General features: G+C 40.3%; 1 protein-coding gene across 10 annotated transcripts in view; it reads left to right on the plus strand.

Moving 5' to 3' along the window:
* Positions 1-19,063, plus strand: part of CHD9 (chromodomain helicase DNA binding protein 9) — a 218,551-nt gene that overhangs the window by 17,719 nt on the left and 181,769 nt on the right. For 8 of the 10 annotated variants that reach the window (XM_075940258.1, XM_075940265.1, XM_075940262.1 and 5 more), the window contains one exon: positions 1,495-3,084. The exons of 1 other annotated variant lie outside the window; for it this stretch is intronic. In XM_075940258.1, the coding sequence (XP_075796373.1) occupies positions 1,660-3,084 (1,425 nt within the window). In that variant the 5' untranslated portion in view covers positions 1,495-1,659. Of the gene's footprint in view, positions 1-1,494; positions 3,085-12,015; positions 12,399-19,063 lie in introns of those variants that run through there. One more of the 10 variants, XM_075940271.1, reaches the window with a different exon arrangement.

Below are 19,063 nucleotides of genomic sequence, written 5' to 3' on the forward strand. Positions count from 1 at the left end.
ATTGGAATGTTTAATGGGTTTTTTTTTGTGTACAAGGAGGGAAAAGACTGTTAGAAGACTAATGCATATTTTCAAGAGATTTCTTCATTCTTGAAGATTTTTTTTAATCTAGAGAGTCAAAGTGTGGAGATATATATATATAAAAAACTTCTCAAATCCTGGGCTCTCTTAGCAAAGAGCCCTGACGGCCAGGGGAGGAAGCCAGCAGGAGTCCGGTGGTGGTGGCCTGGGAGTCCCAATGGGAATGAGGCCGGTGGTAGCTGGGCCACCCTGGTTGCAGGGAGCCCCATTGCCTGGAGGGAAGCACAGCAATGGGGCTAGTGGCCGGCAGTGGAGCACTGATCTCCCAGCAAAATCCCTTGTTCTGGATGGCTCAACTCCTAGGAGTGCCAGACCAGGAAAGTCCAACCTGAAATAGAGCATATTTACATTTGAGCTTGCATGTTGGATGTTGTGTTGATCAGAAATATGGGTATGTTGTATTTCAGGCACCTTGTGAATAGATCATTTACCAATGCATTTCTAGCCAATTCTGTCCAAAAGCTTGACGATTTGTTCTTTTGTCTTTACCATATATATATTCTCTCCCCAAGATTTTCTTTGAGTTTGATCTTGTCATTGATTGCCTGCTGTATTTATTGGCTGCAGTAGGAGTTTGAGCTCATGAGAAGAAAAGTTTTGAAGTAAAAGTTCAATAGTTATGCCTTTTGTGGATTCTACTATGTCTTGGTGAAGTGGATTTAAATAAAATTAATCTAAATATAATGTTTCTGTAACTTTTTTCAGTTTAGCTGACGAATAATTGCCATTTACCCATCTCTTACTTATATATAAAGGGATAGTTTTCACAATTGCTCCACACACAATTTGCATGTATAAGTTCATATTATGCATGCATATTCTTCTAAAAATTTGACTTACAGTTGATTGTATTGTAAAGATGTAAAAATATTGATAAAATACATTAGATATTTCCTGGCTGCCATTGTGAAAGCACGGCATTTATAAGCAGTATGTGATTTAGTCATTTTATTAATTTGTAATGGTAATTGACAGGTTAACTAGACTGAAAATCATGACAGAAATATTGAATAATTAAGTTTTTCATTAAAATAACCAAGCACTCATTCAGTTTAAAGGGAGCAAGTAGATTGAACTTAGTTTTACTTAATTTTGATGACATGTTTCCTTTCTCTTCTCGGATTTTGTTTGGTCTAGAATATACAGAATCATTACATGTAATACTAATTACTTATTCTGTAACTGTATAAAATATAACATTGGAAAAGAAATAAGTGAACAGTTATTTGTTTGTGGGACACAATTATTAGAATTTGACAGGGTTTAAAAGTCAAAATGAGTAACTATTCACTTCTATCTAAACATAGAGTAAAATTGACAAATTAATGTCGGGGAGGAGGAACTAAAAACTTAGTAAAGCAAAACTCTAGAAAAGTAAGTTTAAAGTCATTGCTCTTATTCTTTCTTCCCTAGGATGTTTTTATAGTTAAGGCATACGTTTCTCCAGAAGCACTAATGGATGTTGACATGCATTGGATAAGGTGGTGACCACTGGAAATAATCTGTTGCTGCTTGCTGCAGAGAGACTAAATTGACTCCATTTGGAGTTCACAAACAAAGCAGTGTGGACGTATCAAGATGACTGATCCTATGATGGATTTTTTTGATGATGCCAACCTTTTTAGCGAGACGTTGGAAGGTTTGTCGGATGATGCCTTTGTACAACCAGGACCGGTTTCGCTTGTTGATGAATTAAACTTAGGTGCAGAATTTGAGCCTTTGCACATAGACTCATTGAATCATGTGCAAGATACTCAAACACAGCAAAAGATGAGTGAATTTGAGCAGTTAAATCAGTATGATTCACTGAAACTTCAAGTAAATCAGTCTTTCAACAGTCCAGCTGACAGTGTTTTGTCACCACACACTCAATATAATTGCTCACCAATCCATCCACAAAACCAGTCCAATGGAATGTTTCCTGACGTGGCTGATGGTAGTCCTATGTGGGGTCATCAAACTACCACAACTATTTCGAATCAAAATGGGTCTCCTTTTCACCAAGGACATTCTCAGTCTATGCAGCAAAATAAAAGTTTTGTAGCACACCATGACTTTGCCTTATTTCAGGCCAATGAACAGCAGCATCAACGTGCCTCTCTACAGTCGCAACAAAGCAGAAACAATATCAACACAGGGCAAGACTCTCTGAGTCAGCCAAAAAACTTTCTGGAGGTTACTGTATCTGCTCCACACAGAGTTAGTGTTACCCATCCACCTCAAATTACTAATCCATCAGCTTCACAGCAGCCTCTCTCTGTTCAACAGTTTTCTCACAATGCCAGTGCTTCAATACATTTTTGTGGGAATCAAGAAGGAAACTTTGATGGACAGTCTCCAATTATGACTCCTTGCTCTGTTAATAGTACACAGCAGTTTTCTTCTCCATATTCTTACTCTAATAACCACATTTCTCCTACCAGCCTTCTACAGTCTTCTACTGCTCTTTCTACTAGTCAGCAAACACATCCTTTGTCTGATTATACTGGAAGTGATGCCTTTACATCTCAAACAGGGAACAAGCAAGAAACCACCGAGCACCTCTTGAATTCTAACACAACATTGAATTCAAATAATTTCCAAATGTTGCATTCAGCACATCCTCAGGGCAGTTTCAGTAGTTCAAAACTCTCTCCCATGAACATTAATTTTCCAGCCTCTGCTAGTTCTGCTTCTCAGATAAGCCATTTCAGTGATCCTATAGAAAGCAATGGTTTTTCATCTTTAGATGAGAATTTACTTCATCAAGTTGAATCTCAAGCTGAACCATTTACAGGACTTGATCCAGAGGACCTTCTTCAGGAAGACCTACTACCCCAATTTGATGATTCAGCATTTGTTCAGGACACTTCAAGCCACATGTTAGAGCATGACCTAGAACACCATATTACACAGTCCTCTGAGATTGCTCCGACTCAGTCTCAAAGTCAGATGCACCTTTGGCATTCTTCAGTTTCTAATCGGCACCTACAAGACAGAAATCGTATGGCCTTGGAAGGGCAGGTATGTAGCCCTTTTTTTGGCAGGGTGTAAATTAATTGTTCCAGTGAGCTTAATCATGCAGTACTCATTATTTGTCCATAGGTAACTCTAAAATCTCTGATCTGTTGGTTACTAAAGAATAAGTAACTTCTATCTGTGGAAGAAAAAAACGCAATTCATTTCCCTAAAAAGTCAAACCCTAACTATAAATATTGGTGGTTACACTGAACACTTAACAATTCGTACTCTATCTAAATGGAAACATATCTATAATTTAGATTTCTAAGGTACCAAAATGGTTAATATAGAGAGAGTTTTAGAAATACTCCTGCAGTATTTTCCTGGAACAAAGGGTTACAGTCTACATCTCATTTTTCCTGCAATAAGGATTTGTCACTTATGTATAGTAGGTATAAATATATTTTAAGTAATTATGTAGTTTAGTCTTAATATAAAAGATTAATTAAAGTATAGATCTGAGTCAGAGGGTCTGTTTTTCTTATAGTGCAGATTGTTTGTTACTTGACTGCCTGCAGTGTAGCCAGAGTTGTACTTATTTCCCACAGGGTATCTTTTTTACTGTTAGAATCAGTAAAAAAGATAAGAATCGGTCCTGAAAGCTATAGTGCTTGTTGAATTTTAGGGGAATAGAAAAAAATTGCTTCATTAAAACTTGAATAACTAAGTGTGAGAACTCCTTGTTTTACCTAACCTTTGTAAACCAGAAAAGCTAAATCCTGCCTATTACCTCTTGTTGCTAACGGTCTCTGTGGAGAACTCAAGAGAAGTGGTTTAGACTTTCTAGCTCAATTGAATGGGTAGCTGTGTCAAGTCTATTTAAAGTGATCTTCATTTTCCAGCAGTTTGTCAGGTGTGCTAATGTTGAATAGGTGTTTGATGAAAATGAGCAAAAATCACGTCCATCTTTGATTTTAATCAGCTTCTTTGATATTGTGATTTCATACATCTACTAGTTCTCAAGTTATCCTCTCCAGGAAAACAAACACAGGAAACCAGAAAACAACAATTGGTCCTGCAGCACCTTACAGACTAACAAAAAATGTAGATAGTATCGTGAGCTTTTCGTGGGTGCAAGCCACAACAAAAGCTCATGATTCTACCTAAATTTTTTGTTATTCTCTAAGGTGCTGCAGGACCATTTGTTTAAGTTGTTTCAGTTACAGATGAACAAGGGCTACCCTTCTGAGATAGGAAACCAGGATAAAACCTGAAGTTCATGTAAATTAGCGCAATGCTGTCCTGTTAGCTCAACCCTATGGCTTGCATTACCAAAGGGATGCACTCACCACACCCTGCTAAACTCAGTGATGTGAACTTAAAAGCTTTGTGAGCCATTTAAAATCAGAAGGGAGCATTGTGATGATCGAATATGAACTCTTCCATAATACTGGTTGTGGTGTAGGCCTGTAACTTTTGTATCAATTCTATAAGTTCTGTCTGAGCTCCATCCCATACTTTTTTAAGAATCACCGTATCACCATGTAAATTGTTCCAAAAGTTAATTTTCATCACTTTTTAAGTCCCTTTACTTTAGTTTGAATTTGTCTAGGACAAGATTCAGCTTGAAACTGTTTAATCTTCTTAGTCATTTCTTTGCACTGTCAGAAATCTTTTCCTCCTGTCAGTACTCATAAACCATGATCAAGTCTGGGGATGTAAAGGCTTAACCAGTTATCAGTAAGCATTTGCCTTACCAGAATGCTTACCAGAGTAACCAGTTAACTAGATCCCATCCCTGCTGGAGCAGCCAAGCCCACCACCTGCAGTGCGGCACAGTGGGACAGTTAATACTTTGAATGGGATTTTACAAGTCACCTCTGAACCGTCTCTTGAATATACTGTAGATTGAACTTCAGTCTCTCAAAGTAAGGCATGTTTTCTAGACCTTAAATTATTTTGTAGCTCTCTTCTGAATTCTTGTTTTTTAAACATTTTTTGGGAAAATTTAATGTACTTTTTAATTACAGTAGTGGTTTCACTAATGCTATATTTACAAGTTACCACTTCCTTAATCCTACTTGATATCCCCCTGCTTATTCCTTTAAGACTCACATTTGCCCTTTTAGCTAAAGCATTGCACTAGGCACTTACATTCAGCTGGTCACCTGCTATGATCCCCTACCAGGATCCCTTGTTGTAACATGTTGCAACTCACCGCTGTGGTGCCTCCTGCGGATCATTAGGGGAATCTGCTCTGTGCTGATGTCTTGTCGGCTGTTACCTATCTGATCTGCACTGCCTTGTTTCAGGATCCACACCTCTCTCAGGCTGTGACATCCTTCTCTACGGGTACTACCCTGCCCCAATAGCTCCATGCTCTGGGCTCCTCTCAGGATAGCACCCTGCAGCAGTGCTCCCGCACCCACACTCTGAGGCCTTGCCTCTGGGTACTGCTGGAGGGAGGTATCCCACTCACTGGGTTTCTTCCCTCCCAGGGGTCTCTAACCCTATATTCCCACCTTTCCTCAATGACCTGCTGTCAGTTGTCATCTAGCCTCTGCCTCAGGGGCAAGTTTGTCTGAAATGGCGGCCACTCATTGACAGAACGTGTGGACCTGCTGCCTTTGCCTGCCCTGGCTCCCTAGTATCTGCCTGAGCCCCTGTAGCTGGGCCTCAGCCAGGAATTTATTCAGGCCTGAGCTCCCCTGAGTCATCCTACCTTCCTCTTGCACTGTTCTGTCCAAGTTACCCCAGCTAGCATGCAGTCAGGTCCCTCGACCTCCAGAGCAGGAGCAAGAGCATTCTCCTCTTCTCTAGGATCCTTTCTTATTCTATCTGGGCCCTGATTAGCTGTCGCTAGACCACCTCTGATTGGCTCCTGTGACAGCCCTCTAGCAGCGCTGGTTTTAACTGCTTTTATGATTAGACTGCCTCTCTACACTTCTTTTAAAAATTCCTGTTTTTCCAGGATCTAGTCGTTCAAGTGTGACCTATATTCTTTGTTTTTTAAACACATGCCTTTGCATGTTTAAAATATATGTTGTTCCAATGAGGCCACCTTACTAAATAACCCAGGGCAGTCTGTATCATCTTCTATATCTTCTGCAGATTTTACCATACATTTTATATTTAAGATACTGACTAGTATAAAGCTGAGAACAGATTCCTCCAAGACTCATAGAAACAGTCTCTTTGGATGATGATTCCCCATTTATAGTTACTTTCAGTTAACGTTCTTAATCTGTTGAATATGTGCTACATTGATTATGTGCATAATAGAATATTATCAGAATGTCATATGTTACTAAGTTAGCATTAGTACAGTTACCTTGATCAAGCAATCTTGTGGTCTTCAAAAAGAAATTTTTTTTTTGATATTTTCTTTCTGTAAAACTATGTTAAATAGCATTCAGGATACTACCATCCTTTAATTATTTGCTGACTGCATTAGAATGTCCATACTAGGGCAGATCAATGGTCCATCTGTCCTAGCGTCCTGTCATCTAATTGTGACTAAGGCAGACGATTCAACCTGTGTTATCCACTCTCAGCTTCTGACAATCAAAAGCTAGGAACACTTAGAGAATGGGGTTGCATTCCTGACCATCTTGTCAAATAGTCATTGATGATCTGTCATGAATTTACCTAATTCTTCTTTGAACCTCATATAGTTTTGGCCTTTACAACATCCTCTGGCAATGAGTTCCACAAGTTGGTTGATTGTTGGGTAAAGAAGTACTTCCTTATAGTTTGTTTTAAACCTGCTGCCTGTTGATTGCATCTGGTGACCTATGGTTCTTGAGTCATGTGAAGGAGTAAATAACATTTCTTTATTTGCTTTATCTATATTAATGATTTTGTAGATTGTATAGTTACAGTTGTGTAGACTGTATTAATTAAGTAGGTCCACAACATTTAACTTGAAATCACAACAGTTGACATGACAGATACATAGAGCTTGCAATAAACAAGCATTATGTGGATCGAATAGAGGAGAGTTGGAAAGTGAAGTCCATCCTCTGCCCTCATCCAGACAGAAGGCACTGACCTTTGCCATATTGAGAGCTGTGACCTTCCTCCATGCACAGCCTATTTACTGTGTATCAAGAAACATTTGACCACAATGAATGAACTAGTGAACAAAATACAGTGTTTAGCAGTCTTCATGTTCTTTAATGTAGAGAAATGTTCTCTATAAAACTTCCAATGGTTTATAAAAATTAGATTTTTAGTCTAGCTTCAAGTGTCATGATTAAGTAGTCAGGTATGAGTTCAACTATATATAATTTTCAAAATTCTCTGTATCAATCTGACAATCTAATTTACCCATTCACTGAAGGAAATCAGAAGATTGTAATAGATGACCAGTTTTCTATTGTGGCAATAGCTATAGTAATACAAACAATAAATATTCATGTTTTGTTATGATTAACATTTAATTTGATTTAATGACTGTATCGATTCCATATTGAGAATCATGTAGACTTGTGTTCCTTTTAATAATGCATTTAATAGCTACTTAAAGGTAATATTCCTTTAAGTTATAGAGAGGCCACCTCTAGTTTCAACTTCATGTATGTACATCTAGTTAGGATGTCAATAATGACTATGGCTTTTGTAAATGTGTACATTAATCAACTAGGAACTGGTATTGAAGAAACCAAATATTTTTCAGATAGGCTACCAAACAGACTTAAAAAGAAGTGCTCTTAATTGCTGGTTCTCAACCAGTGGTCTAGGGCTGCCTGAGGTGTCACAAGCAGGTTTCAAGGAGTTTGCCAAACAGTACTAGAATTAGGCTCGCTGGGACCAAGAGAAGAGAGCTGAACCTCAACTCTGTGACTGAAGCCTGGGGCCCTCAGACCCTCCACCTGGAGCTGAAGCCTAAGCAGTGTACCTTTGCAGGGGCTCCTTTGGCATGGGCCTTAGGCACCTGCTCTGCTTGCTGTCCTCAAATGCTAGTTATGGCTTTAACATTTAGGAAGAAAGTTTTTGGGATATAGATTAGCAATGGAGAGTTTATAGCATGGATGGGAAGGGCTCAGATGGGGGGAGGGGAAAGAGAGCCTTTGCTTTAAATCACAATTTAAATCACTGCTCCAGCCCTGCAGCCCCTGCCTTGCCAGGAGGGGGGCATTCCACCCCAGCCCAGTTCCCACCCCCCTCTTACATTATTTAACTGGTTAACCAATTAAATGGGTCTTTACATCCATAAAAACAACAGTTACTTGTTTTAGAACTTTTATACTAATGGTTTGAATACTTGTAAAGAAAACTGTTTCTTATGGACTTATAAAGTGCTCCTTTGGCAATGCTGCACAGCCAGCAGGCTCTCTTGGTTTTGTCACAAGTTTGGTGTTTTTCTTAGTTTGGCTATTGCAATCCTGTGATTTTATGTGAGAGTCTCTGATTTTGTTTTTAAAGAAAATATCTAGTTCTTCCAGTTGAGAAGAAAATCTTGAAAACATTGTGCATGTACCCTTCACGCTTAAAAACCGCTGCAAGCTGGCGCAGGCCAGACTGAGCCCTGTAACTGCCTTGCCTTATTGACTACTTGATTAGTAAATTAATCGCATTTTCACATCCGCGTAGTGGACCACAAGCTAAATACGAGTTAACAGTGTGACACTGTTGCAAAAAAAGCAAACATGAATCAAGCTCATTAACATGACTGTTGTGAGAAAGACGCCAGAATTCATGCTTCTACTCTACTCTGCGCGGATTAGGCCTATGTTGGAGTACTGTGTCCAGTTCTGAGCACCGCATTTCAAGAAAAATTTAGAAAAATTGGAGAAAGTCCAGAGATGAGCAACAAAATTATTAAAGGTCTAGAAAATATGACCTATGAGAAAAGACTGCAAGAATTGGGCCTGTTTAATTTAGAAAATAGAAGACTGAGAGGGGACATGATAGCTGTTTTTTGAAGTATTTAAAAGAGTGTCACAAGGAGGAGGGAGACAAATTGTTCTCCGTGGCCTCTGATAAGTCTAGCAGCAGTGGGCTTAAACTGCAGCAAGGGAGGTTTAGATTGAACATTAGTAAAAACTTCCTGTCAGGGTGGTTAAACACTGGAATAAGTTGCCTAGGAAGGTTGTGGAATCTCCAGCAGCGGAGATATTTAACAGCAGGTTAGATAGCATTTAGACCATCTCTGATAGATGGCTGTTTGGTCTTGCTGTGAGGGTAGGGGACTGTTCTTGATGATCTCTCAAGGTCCCTTCCAGTTCTAGTATTCTATGATTCTATGAAATAAAACCCCCAACATTTATTATAGTTTTTTTTTTTAAATCTGCCCTATGATTTTTTGGGGGGGACCTGAGTCATGACTTTAATCATTGGGGTTTGCAAAATTGTATGCATCATATATCAACTGATATTTTTACATTGTCACATTTTGGACTGCAGAAGGGCCAAAGGTTGTTTTAAATGAGAATAGATTAAATATCGTTTACATACACAGAGGTGGTTACTGCAAATTGAGTTTGGCAGCGTGAGAGGTGTTAAAATTCCTTCCCTCTCCCCACTTATCAAAGACAACCACTCTTGGGCTTCTGGCTTTCTGTCTGTCACCTGACCAGGATATTTCTAAGTTGCACTGTTCACCGATGATGTGAACTCTCCAGAAAAGTCAGTCTGTCTAAGAAGGTCTGCTTTACTTCTCCCCTCAGCGATGGTACATAGCATTGCTGCCAATAGCTATGTTACTATTCAGCACTTCCGATGTAAGCTTATTCGTAGGTTAAAACACTGAAGAAAAATATTAAAATCAATAAAATAACCTGTATAACTGCTAATATATTTACCAGAGATTATCTCTGCTGTCTTCAACATGGGTTCTGGCGTGTGTCAGTTTTCCCAAACTTTCCCTAAGGATTGGGGCCCTCAATGAACTGGAAGTCCTGTCCATTTGCTGGATCAGAACAAAAAGCCCAGATTGGGTTCTTCAACTGTCCTCCTGTAAACAGGTAATCAGAAGATTAAAGGTTCCTTTCTTGGGGTACAACTTCACAAGCTGAGCCCCTTGTGGTTTGCAGTCCCCTTCCTCCAAGTACTCCCTAGGAATTCTTCTTCATGCATATTTCCCCAAAAGATAAATTATTGGCTATATTGTTCAGTCTTTAGATGTTCACATTATCTCCCAGTGATTGCATTAATCTTTGTTCCTCCTAAAGAAGTTCCATATCATCCCACCGTAGTCAGCACATTATTTGTATGTTCAATACAATGGGCGCCAAAAGTAGTAAACTTTAATTCAGTAAGATTTAACTTAATTCAAAAAGGTTTGTTCAGAATAGTGCAGAATATGATCATATCTGTGATAAGGAAACTGGCATTGCTATTGTCCATGGAATAATTTTCTACTGGGTTTCCCTGCTATGAGTCACCCTAGTATACATCCGTTCCACATAAAAATTGTTGACGCTTGTAGGAACTGATGCGTTATAAGTTCTCCCATTCCCCGTTCTTAAGTAGTGCAACCCCCCCTCCCCCATTTGCACAAATGGAAGTCAGCTGCAGGAAAAACATTTCCCACTTTAAGTTGTTTCACTATTAAGTCCAGGTTTTTTGGAAGATATTTTGGACTTATAGCAAGGATGGCCTGTATTGATAAATAGAGGAATTCAGTTGCCAGGACTTGGTCTTCATTGCTGCAAAAGCATGAAACTTCTTATTTTTAGGGGAGGAAAGCACTTTCCAGGGCTGTGTTAAAATCAGGCTTACCAGAGGGTAAAACAAGACAAGCGCGCCAAAAAAAAAAAAAAGTCATGCTAATTTATATCCCCTATATACCTAAACTAGAAGACTTAGCTAGTATAGGCCTGAGTCCTTCAGGGAATGGGGCTGGCGGTGTTGGGGGTTGCAGAATCAAGGCAAGGCCTTGGGGATGGATGAGGAGGACAGAGCAAGAGACTGGTAGAATGATGGGTAAAATAGTGAGGGTTGGGGAGGAGCTCAGGGCAGAGAGTCTCATGTGACGGGACCGTCTGTCTCCTCCCCCATCTGGCACAGGCCTTCTCTGTCACCCTCCTCCCAGTTGGCTGCCAGGGGCCTTCTCTCTCCCCCAGCCACCAGGGCTTTCTTTGTCTCCTCCCAGCATCCAGGCAGCCACGGACCTTCTGTCTCCCTGGTCCCTTTTGTCTGTCAGTGGCCATTCTCCCCTTCCCTCTCCCGTGCTATAGCCAAGAGCTTGGGGGAAGGAGGTTCAGAGTGGGAGCTGGTCTACTTACCCATTCTGGTGGAAGGCAAGAGCATGGAGCCCCAGTCCTGCTAGGGCCTCTTTTGATGGTGTGGCTGCCCCTAGTGGTCTCTCTACAGTGTAGCTCTCCCCTGGGACTTGCTGCCCTTATTGGCCATTCCCAGTATCGTTTCCCTTCTCTTTGTGGCATGGAAAACAGTCCCATTCCAGGCACTTCCTTCCCTGATCTTGCTTTGTTAGGATAAGAGGAAGCTACATACTAAATTTGGTAGTCCTAACTCTTACCGTTTAGGAGGAGTTCTTGAAAAAACAGACTCGCAGAAAGACAGACACACACATCTCTAAAATATAGATAAACACTATAAATGTTAGATGATAAGGTTAAATGTAGAATAACTCAAACTATTATTTTGCTATTTTGGCTACATCTTACTGATACACTATTGATTTTAAACATAGTCCTTGAGGCAAACAGCCAAACAATGTCCATGAAAAATGTGAGAGATTGTTTTCTATGTCAGGAAAAAAAATGTTACAAAATTGTCTTTTACCTTACTTAGCATTTCTAACTGCATCATATTAAAAGAAAATATTTTTGGAGCAGCACAGTTCATTTTTGTGTGCTACTTTATGATTTTATTTGCGTAACCTAATTTAGTTCTGTATTTCTGTTTTTGTAACATTCTAAAAAAACCTGTGCTCTTTGTAAATACTATCGTAGATCTGATATATACTGTATGTGCACATTTCTAGGTTTTATAGTGGTTTGGTTAATTAAGATGATAGAGGTGTTTTTCTTAAGATTTTGAGGTGCATTTTAATAGCAAAGTAATTTTAAGGGCTGGTTTTGTCGCATCAGTTAGTTCTGTCTTAGCAAAAAGCCTTTATAGCTTGGCGGTTCATGGAATGGCAGCCAGTGGTGAAATATGATCCTAGTTATTACTCTGTGTACTGTACTGTAAAGGAAGCAGAGCTCTGAGCACCCTGCCAGGAAACTGAGTAACAGAAACCAGAGTTGTTAACAGTGGCTTTCAGGCTATTGGTCTCCAGTGTGCATACTTAAGGTGAAGGGTGAACAGGAAGTGAATTCCAGGAAAGGTGGGGGGTGAAGTTGCGAGAGAATTCATGGATTAGTCCAGTATGTGAGGAGCATGTGGGATCCAAGCCAGACTGTACAGTAGGTCTCATGAAATTCTTCCTGCTTCTAAGACCTATTCTTGTTGTATGCTTTAGAATCTTTTAAGAAAACTCCTATCTTTGAGTAAGACGTCAGTTACAATATAGTGTTTTGAAACTGACATAATTAGAGTGAAGGTTTTGAGACCTACTGAGCATTTATTTATTGAATTATGACAACAAAGCACTTTACCTCATGTATTTCATCAGCTTTGTCTGGAACTTTGGAATTAAGCTAGCAAAACCAAATGTTATGAAAATAAATTTTACACAATATACAGCATATGTTCAGTCTGAATATAGATATGTAATATGGATTCTGATTTCTTGTTATCATGGCAGACTTGTTTTTCCTTCAAAAGTAAACTGGTTATCTAATATTCATTGCAAAAGAGCCACAAGAGATGTATTGTGACAGAAAGAAAACTAACCATTTAGAGTTCTTTTTAAATATTTATCTTTCCTTAGTAAATAGTGAGTGAAAATTATAGAAGTACTTGTTTTTCTGTTGTCAGATGTTACTATACAGTATATTTAAACTAATCAGATTATAGTTTAAATTCTCAGTGTTTAATTCTTCTATAGTTTTGCGGAATGTACTGTGCAAGAGAAGCTTGTTTTATGCATTTCATTTGCACAGTAATGTTGTTAATGAACTAGGGGTGTAAGCGAGTGTTAGTTGACTACTCACATTTTTCCCCCTCTTCTGCTTCCTCTATCAGAGGCAGCAGCATGGGGTGGAGAGGGCATGAAGTAGCCTCTTCCTATGATAGGCCCAGGCTCACCACAGGCAGGGGTGGCTCCTCATCCCGCAGAGCAGCCCCTGTTCATGGGGGTTCCCAGCTCCCTCTGCAGATTGGGGCTGCTGGACCTGGCGTGAGCCGGGACTGATGGCCTTCCTTTATCGACTAATCATATAGTCATTAAAAAAATATACCGACTATACCATTAGTGAAATACCCGTTTCTTAACATCCCTATCAGAAATGCTTGATATCCTGCTTTCAGAAGACTTTTTCTCAATGGAATTGGAATAGATTTGTATGGGGGGTTTGTGTGCCTTCCTTATGTACTATTTAATGTTATAATGGAATGCCTGTGTGGGGTTTTTTTTTTCCAGATGCTTTTTTCCTTACTAGAGAGTATGTTAACTTTTTTGAATTTTTAAAAAAGCTACCAGTTGACTTGATCATTTTCACCAGCTTTAGTAGCTTTAAGAGGGGTGGAAAAAATACCATTTCAGACTGAGATTTTTATAAAGTATTTTGTAAGCTATAGCTATTATATAAAGCCTGTAGTTTAGGGAAAAAATTATTAAGTAGTTAAAGGTTTCGATTCAGTTTTTAAAATTGATTTTTAAATTAGGGAAAGAAAAAGGAACTTAATTTGTTTTCTCATGGGGGAGCACAGCTCTGGTCCTCGTTGGGGAGTGCAGTCCCAGCATGGCTGGGGACAGCAGAGCCGGCGAAAATCAAGGTCAACAGCTGGGAGAGGTATTGTGATCTTCCCTAGTCCAGCAATTTGGTCCCAAAGGTGTCAGACCAGGGAGGTCCCACTTACATTGTAATTATGTTCCACATAAAAATTAGTATAGAAAGGTACTGTAAAATATATATTTTTTCAAAGAGCATTTTATGGGTATTGCACACTTATTTCCATGGAAATGTTTAGAAGAAAATTATGCTGTTAGTATTAATGGGCTGATGATTGCATGTATTCATAGAGGGAAATACAGACAGAAGAGCAAAGCAAGATTTTGCTCTCTAGGCATCAATATTGATAAATGTGGATGAAATAGGATAAAGTGGTAGTCGGTAACAGCCCTTTTTATCTAGAATGCTGGAGGAACAAAGGGTGCCAGTAAATTGAAAGTGTCATTTAGGAAGGGGTTAGAAGTGTGGTGGGATGGTGGTGATGTGGGGCAGGGGTATAGGAGGGACTGCAGGACACAGGCTCTCTAATGAAGTTTGAGTCCCAGAGAGCTTGTATCCCACAGAGGGTTGGAGTGTGGGAGGAATTCTGGATGCTGGATGGGGGAATGCTCATCTCTGGCAGCCTCCACAAGCAGCTCCCCCTCCTTGCAGAAGCACAGCCAAGCGGCTCTGTTGAAAGCAGACAGACTGCCTCAGTGTACATCCCCTGCAGCTCTTATTGGCTGTAGTTCCTGGCCAATGGGCTGGGAGCCTTAGAGTCAGTGCTTGGGAGGGGGGACAGAGGCAGTGTGGCTGCAGATCCGCCTGGTTATGCTTCTGCCAACAACAGTAGGGATGGGGACCTGTATGTGGGGCTGCCAAAGTTGAACGCCCCCCCATCTGGCATCCCAACTTCTCCTGTGCTCTGACCTCTGCTCTAAGCTCCTTCCCATCCCAGATTCCCTCTCAAATCATTCCCCAGTCCCATGTTGGTCCCACACCAACTGCACTACAAATTCGACTTTCTGTGCAGATCAGAAACACTGATTTATTGAGCTTGTTGGTTGGTGAAGTGCCAGATAAAAAGACTTTTACTGTAGTTTTAACTGCTGATGGTTTTTTTTGCTAAAAGTCAAACTTTATTGTAATATTTAGTATAAAAATCTCATTTTCAGTTTTCAGACCAACTAGTAAACTAAAATTAGGTTTGTGTTGGTGAGCACATATTTTAACTACTTGCTTGCTCTCTTGTTACCAAGAAACATATGACACTTGTTTCATTTTTAAAATGAATTTGTCATGCCCTTGGAAAAAAGTGAATGAAATTTGCGGCATTGTAGGCAGTGCTTTTGGTGGGGCATACATTAGTGTTTGTATATTAGGGATATAAAAACTCTTTTTAAAAAATTAACAGCACACCCACTAAAAATCTTAGTGGTTACACAATTAAACACGCTGCGGGCTCTGCATATAAAGCTTAGTTTTATACTGCAGAGCCTGCAACGAAGCCTTTCCAGGGTTAGGGCTGCCAGCCTAATTAGGACTCTGCAGCCAGCTCTCTGGGAGGATCAGGGAGCCACAGCATGTAATCTACAGAGCGTGGGCCATGCTAGGCTTCCGCGGACAGGGGCTCTTTTGGCAGCTGGAGCAGCCCCTGCCTTTGGTCAGCCCCGTGGGGCTGGAACAGCCCCATGCCCAGGGTGGGCAGGGAGCTCCTCCAGCCCATACTGGTTAACTTTTTATGTCCTTAATGTGTGTCTAAATTTGTTTTCAATTTGTGTGTTATAATCAGTGTGTGAAATCCATTCCATCTGCCTAAAACCTAAGAAATTGGGCTTTATAGAGCAGAGTTAGAGAGGTGAAATCTGCACTCAGCAATCCAGAGCAGCAAACTTGAGTTTTGTACTGGAATAGTAGCTACAACTAAGGATGTTAAGAGGTGGGTAATTGGCTAAGTGTATACTTGATACAATCTGTATAAAGTACACGATTAGTCAATAAGGGAAGGTTCTCAGTCCTGCCTCATGTAGAGTCCAGGAGCTACCCCCACTGCAGCCCTGCAGTTCAAATGTAGTAGGATTTGGGTGTGCAGGCAGCCCAGTTATTACTGCATTCAAACTGCAGAGCCAGTGGGGGTAGGTCCCGGACCCAGCACAAGCTGGGACTGAGCTGGGCTTGCTTAGTCCTTTCTTGTACTGTGCCCAGCAGCCCCTATCTTCAGGGCCCACAGAATACAGAGGCAGTGCCGGTGGGGGAGGGGGAATGCGATCAGTCGATTCGACTACTCGCTTACATTCTTAGCTACAACCGCTTAGCATTAGTTGCTGGAGTGTTGGGGTCAGTGGATTCAAACGTAGCTCCACCATTTGCTTTTATCCATGGTACATCTATATTTTGGTCTGTCTATTCCATTCATAGACCTCTTGCGTAGTAATAGTCTATCCACAATTCAAGAAGGATGGTGATAAATTACAGAGAGCTCAGATAGTGATGTAGTGGACTACTCACCTGCTCCCCCCCCCCCCCCCCCGCTGCCCTTGCTGCCTCTGTATCAGATGCAAAGTGGGAAAGCAGGAGCCGATGTTGGGGGGAGTCTGCTTGAAAGCCAGTTTCGCCCCCCCCCCCCCCCATCATCTCTACAGTGTCGCCTTCCCCCTACCCTGCAATGCTGTCTCTATCAGAGGTAGTGGGGCAGGGAGGGGAGGCTGCCATGAAGCAGCTTCTGTTTGTGGTGGGTCCTGGTTTGCCATGGGCAGAGGCTGCTCCGCATCCAGCAGAGCAGTCCCTAGGGGTGAACAAAGGCTGTTCTGGCAGCAGCTCCTGTCCGCCGGGGCTGGCCATGTACAGGGGCTGCTGCCAGAACAGCCTCTGTTTGCGGTGGCCAGGGCTGGGACTCCCTGCAGACAGGGGCTCCTGGACTTGGCTCAAAGAGGGATTTGAAATTGCAGAGCCACTGTAGGGATAGCTCCTGAAGTCTTCCTCCCTTATCAACTACTTGTGTAGTCGATAAAATTTCTGTTGAATACACGATTAGTTGATTACTCACTTCTTAACATCCCTAGGCTCAAAAGAGTTAAAGGGTTAAAAAATGTGTTAGGGTTAAAGGGTGACTTGATTACAGTCTATAAGCACCTATCTACATGAGGAAATAACACAGTCTAATGGCAGGAAACTGATGCTAGATAAATTGAACATAAGGTGTAAATTATTAACAGTTGTTGGGGGGTAATTAAATCTTTGAAACAATTTGCCATCAGTCATAATTCTCCATCACTGACTAGATTGGATGTTTTCTTGAAAGATATGCTCTATTGGGAAAATTCAATGGCCTTGTTATGTAAAAGGCCAGATTAGATTATGTAGAAAGCAAGATTAGATGATCAGCATAGCCCCTTTTGATCTTGGAATCGATGAATCTGTACAGTAAGTGCTGTTGTAACCCACATGCCTAGCCTAGTGTGGTTAGTGAGTACTGCAACAGTTAAAATCAAGAGACCTCTATTGCAGAGGCTGGGAGCCAGCTGGCTTTTAGCTCAGAGGGTAGAGGCTCCTATATAGAGTCAGCTCCCAAGGTCCTAGGTTCAAATCCACCTTGGTGGTGGTTACACTGTCAAATATCCAAAATTCACAAATAAGTGTAAGTGTAATCAAAAGGTGTTACTTAGAATCACATTTCAAGTGTCTTAAGTTAATATCAGGTTAGCTAAATGATAACAGTGCATTTTCAGTCTTTATCTTAGTCTGTTTGTTCAGCCCATACTCTGTCACTGGAATATCAATAACGTGAAATCATCCAAACCGGTATGTTTTTACAGTGTTCATGTGAAATGTAATTTATGGTGGTACAAGCCTTCTGTTACTTAATTCATGAAGTTCTGATAATTCAGCAAACATCATAAAATTCAGAAACATTTTGAAATAATAAATTGACTGGATATAAAGAAAATAATGAAAAGTACTGAATAAAACCAGCATTTGTGTGTTACACCATATATTTCATGTGTCTATAATTCATCTGTTAGATCTGTGTAGTTTTCTTTTCTGCCTACTAGTATTCTATATGAAAAATGTGTGGTGTTGTGCAGTGTTCATCTGGGAAGAGTTAAAGACAGTTGCAGGTGTGATATCTTTCTGTAAGGATCATTCTTTATAGCATCTGCTTTAGTGTTAGGTTTATTCAGTTGATACTGTATTAGTTTGCTATTTATCCATCTTCAGATAGAATTATGATGTTTAATTCCTTTATTATTGTTGAATTTTAACTACCTGTAGTGATGGCTAATAATGAGTATCTTAAGTCATTGGAGATTTATTTTGATTGTCAAAAATGATTAGATTATTCTGTTTTGATTTTGCAAATTTGTGGGTTTTTTTCATCTTAAAATATTTTCTGGATTAAGTTTATTATTTTGGATATCTCTTTTCTGGGATAATTGCAGGGTCTGTTAGATGTATTTAGAATTCATGTGATGACTACTATGCCAACTACAATAGTGAAACATTCAATAATTAATTAGCAGATGGCAGGAATGGAAGGAGTCTTCTGTCAAGATATGTTTGCAGAGCTATATCACATATGCTAGTGAGATTAAACCAATTGGCCAAAAAGAATAATTTAGAAGATAGTCTTGAAATTGTTGTAGAAGAAAGCCACAAAGGTACAACTGAATATATAAATATTATTAAATGCAACAGATGTCTGACTAACAACATTCAGAAAACTATCAAGCAATTCAGTTATCTGAAAAGTGCTAACCTAGTGATAAAATCATGTGCTAATTATGCAAGTTCAGTATCTGGAAGAAGAGCTGTCTAGCTAGAGAGAAAACAATGATGAGCTTATCTTGGATTATTATCTAATGGGGTAACCCATCGAATATGTCATTCCACTCAGATACAAAAAGGACAGAAGTAGGCTTATTGGTTAACATTCCCTGCTCCTTTAAACTTATAGTGAGGACCAGCCCTTGGTTTATAAGTAGCTTCCACTTAGGTCAGAGCGGAGAAGGCTTCAGGCCCTAATTGGCCTGGGGCTGGGGGAGAGCAGCAGGGCCACCGTGGGCCGGATCCACCCGCTTGGTAGGACTTGCTGTAGAGTAGGAACTGGAGAGAAAGTAAGTCTCCACTATCTAGTATGAGAAAGTGAAGGGCATAGGTGTGGACCAACAGATACTGCTAGTGAGAAGAGGCTGGTCCCCTGAAAACAGTGTGTGTGCACACGTCGCAAATGGATACTCAAAGGGACCTCACATCTC

Source organism: Pelodiscus sinensis, chromosome 12, assembly GCF_049634645.1.
Source record: "Pelodiscus sinensis isolate JC-2024 chromosome 12, ASM4963464v1, whole genome shotgun sequence".
Taxonomy (NCBI): Eukaryota; Metazoa; Chordata; order Testudines; family Trionychidae; genus Pelodiscus; species Pelodiscus sinensis.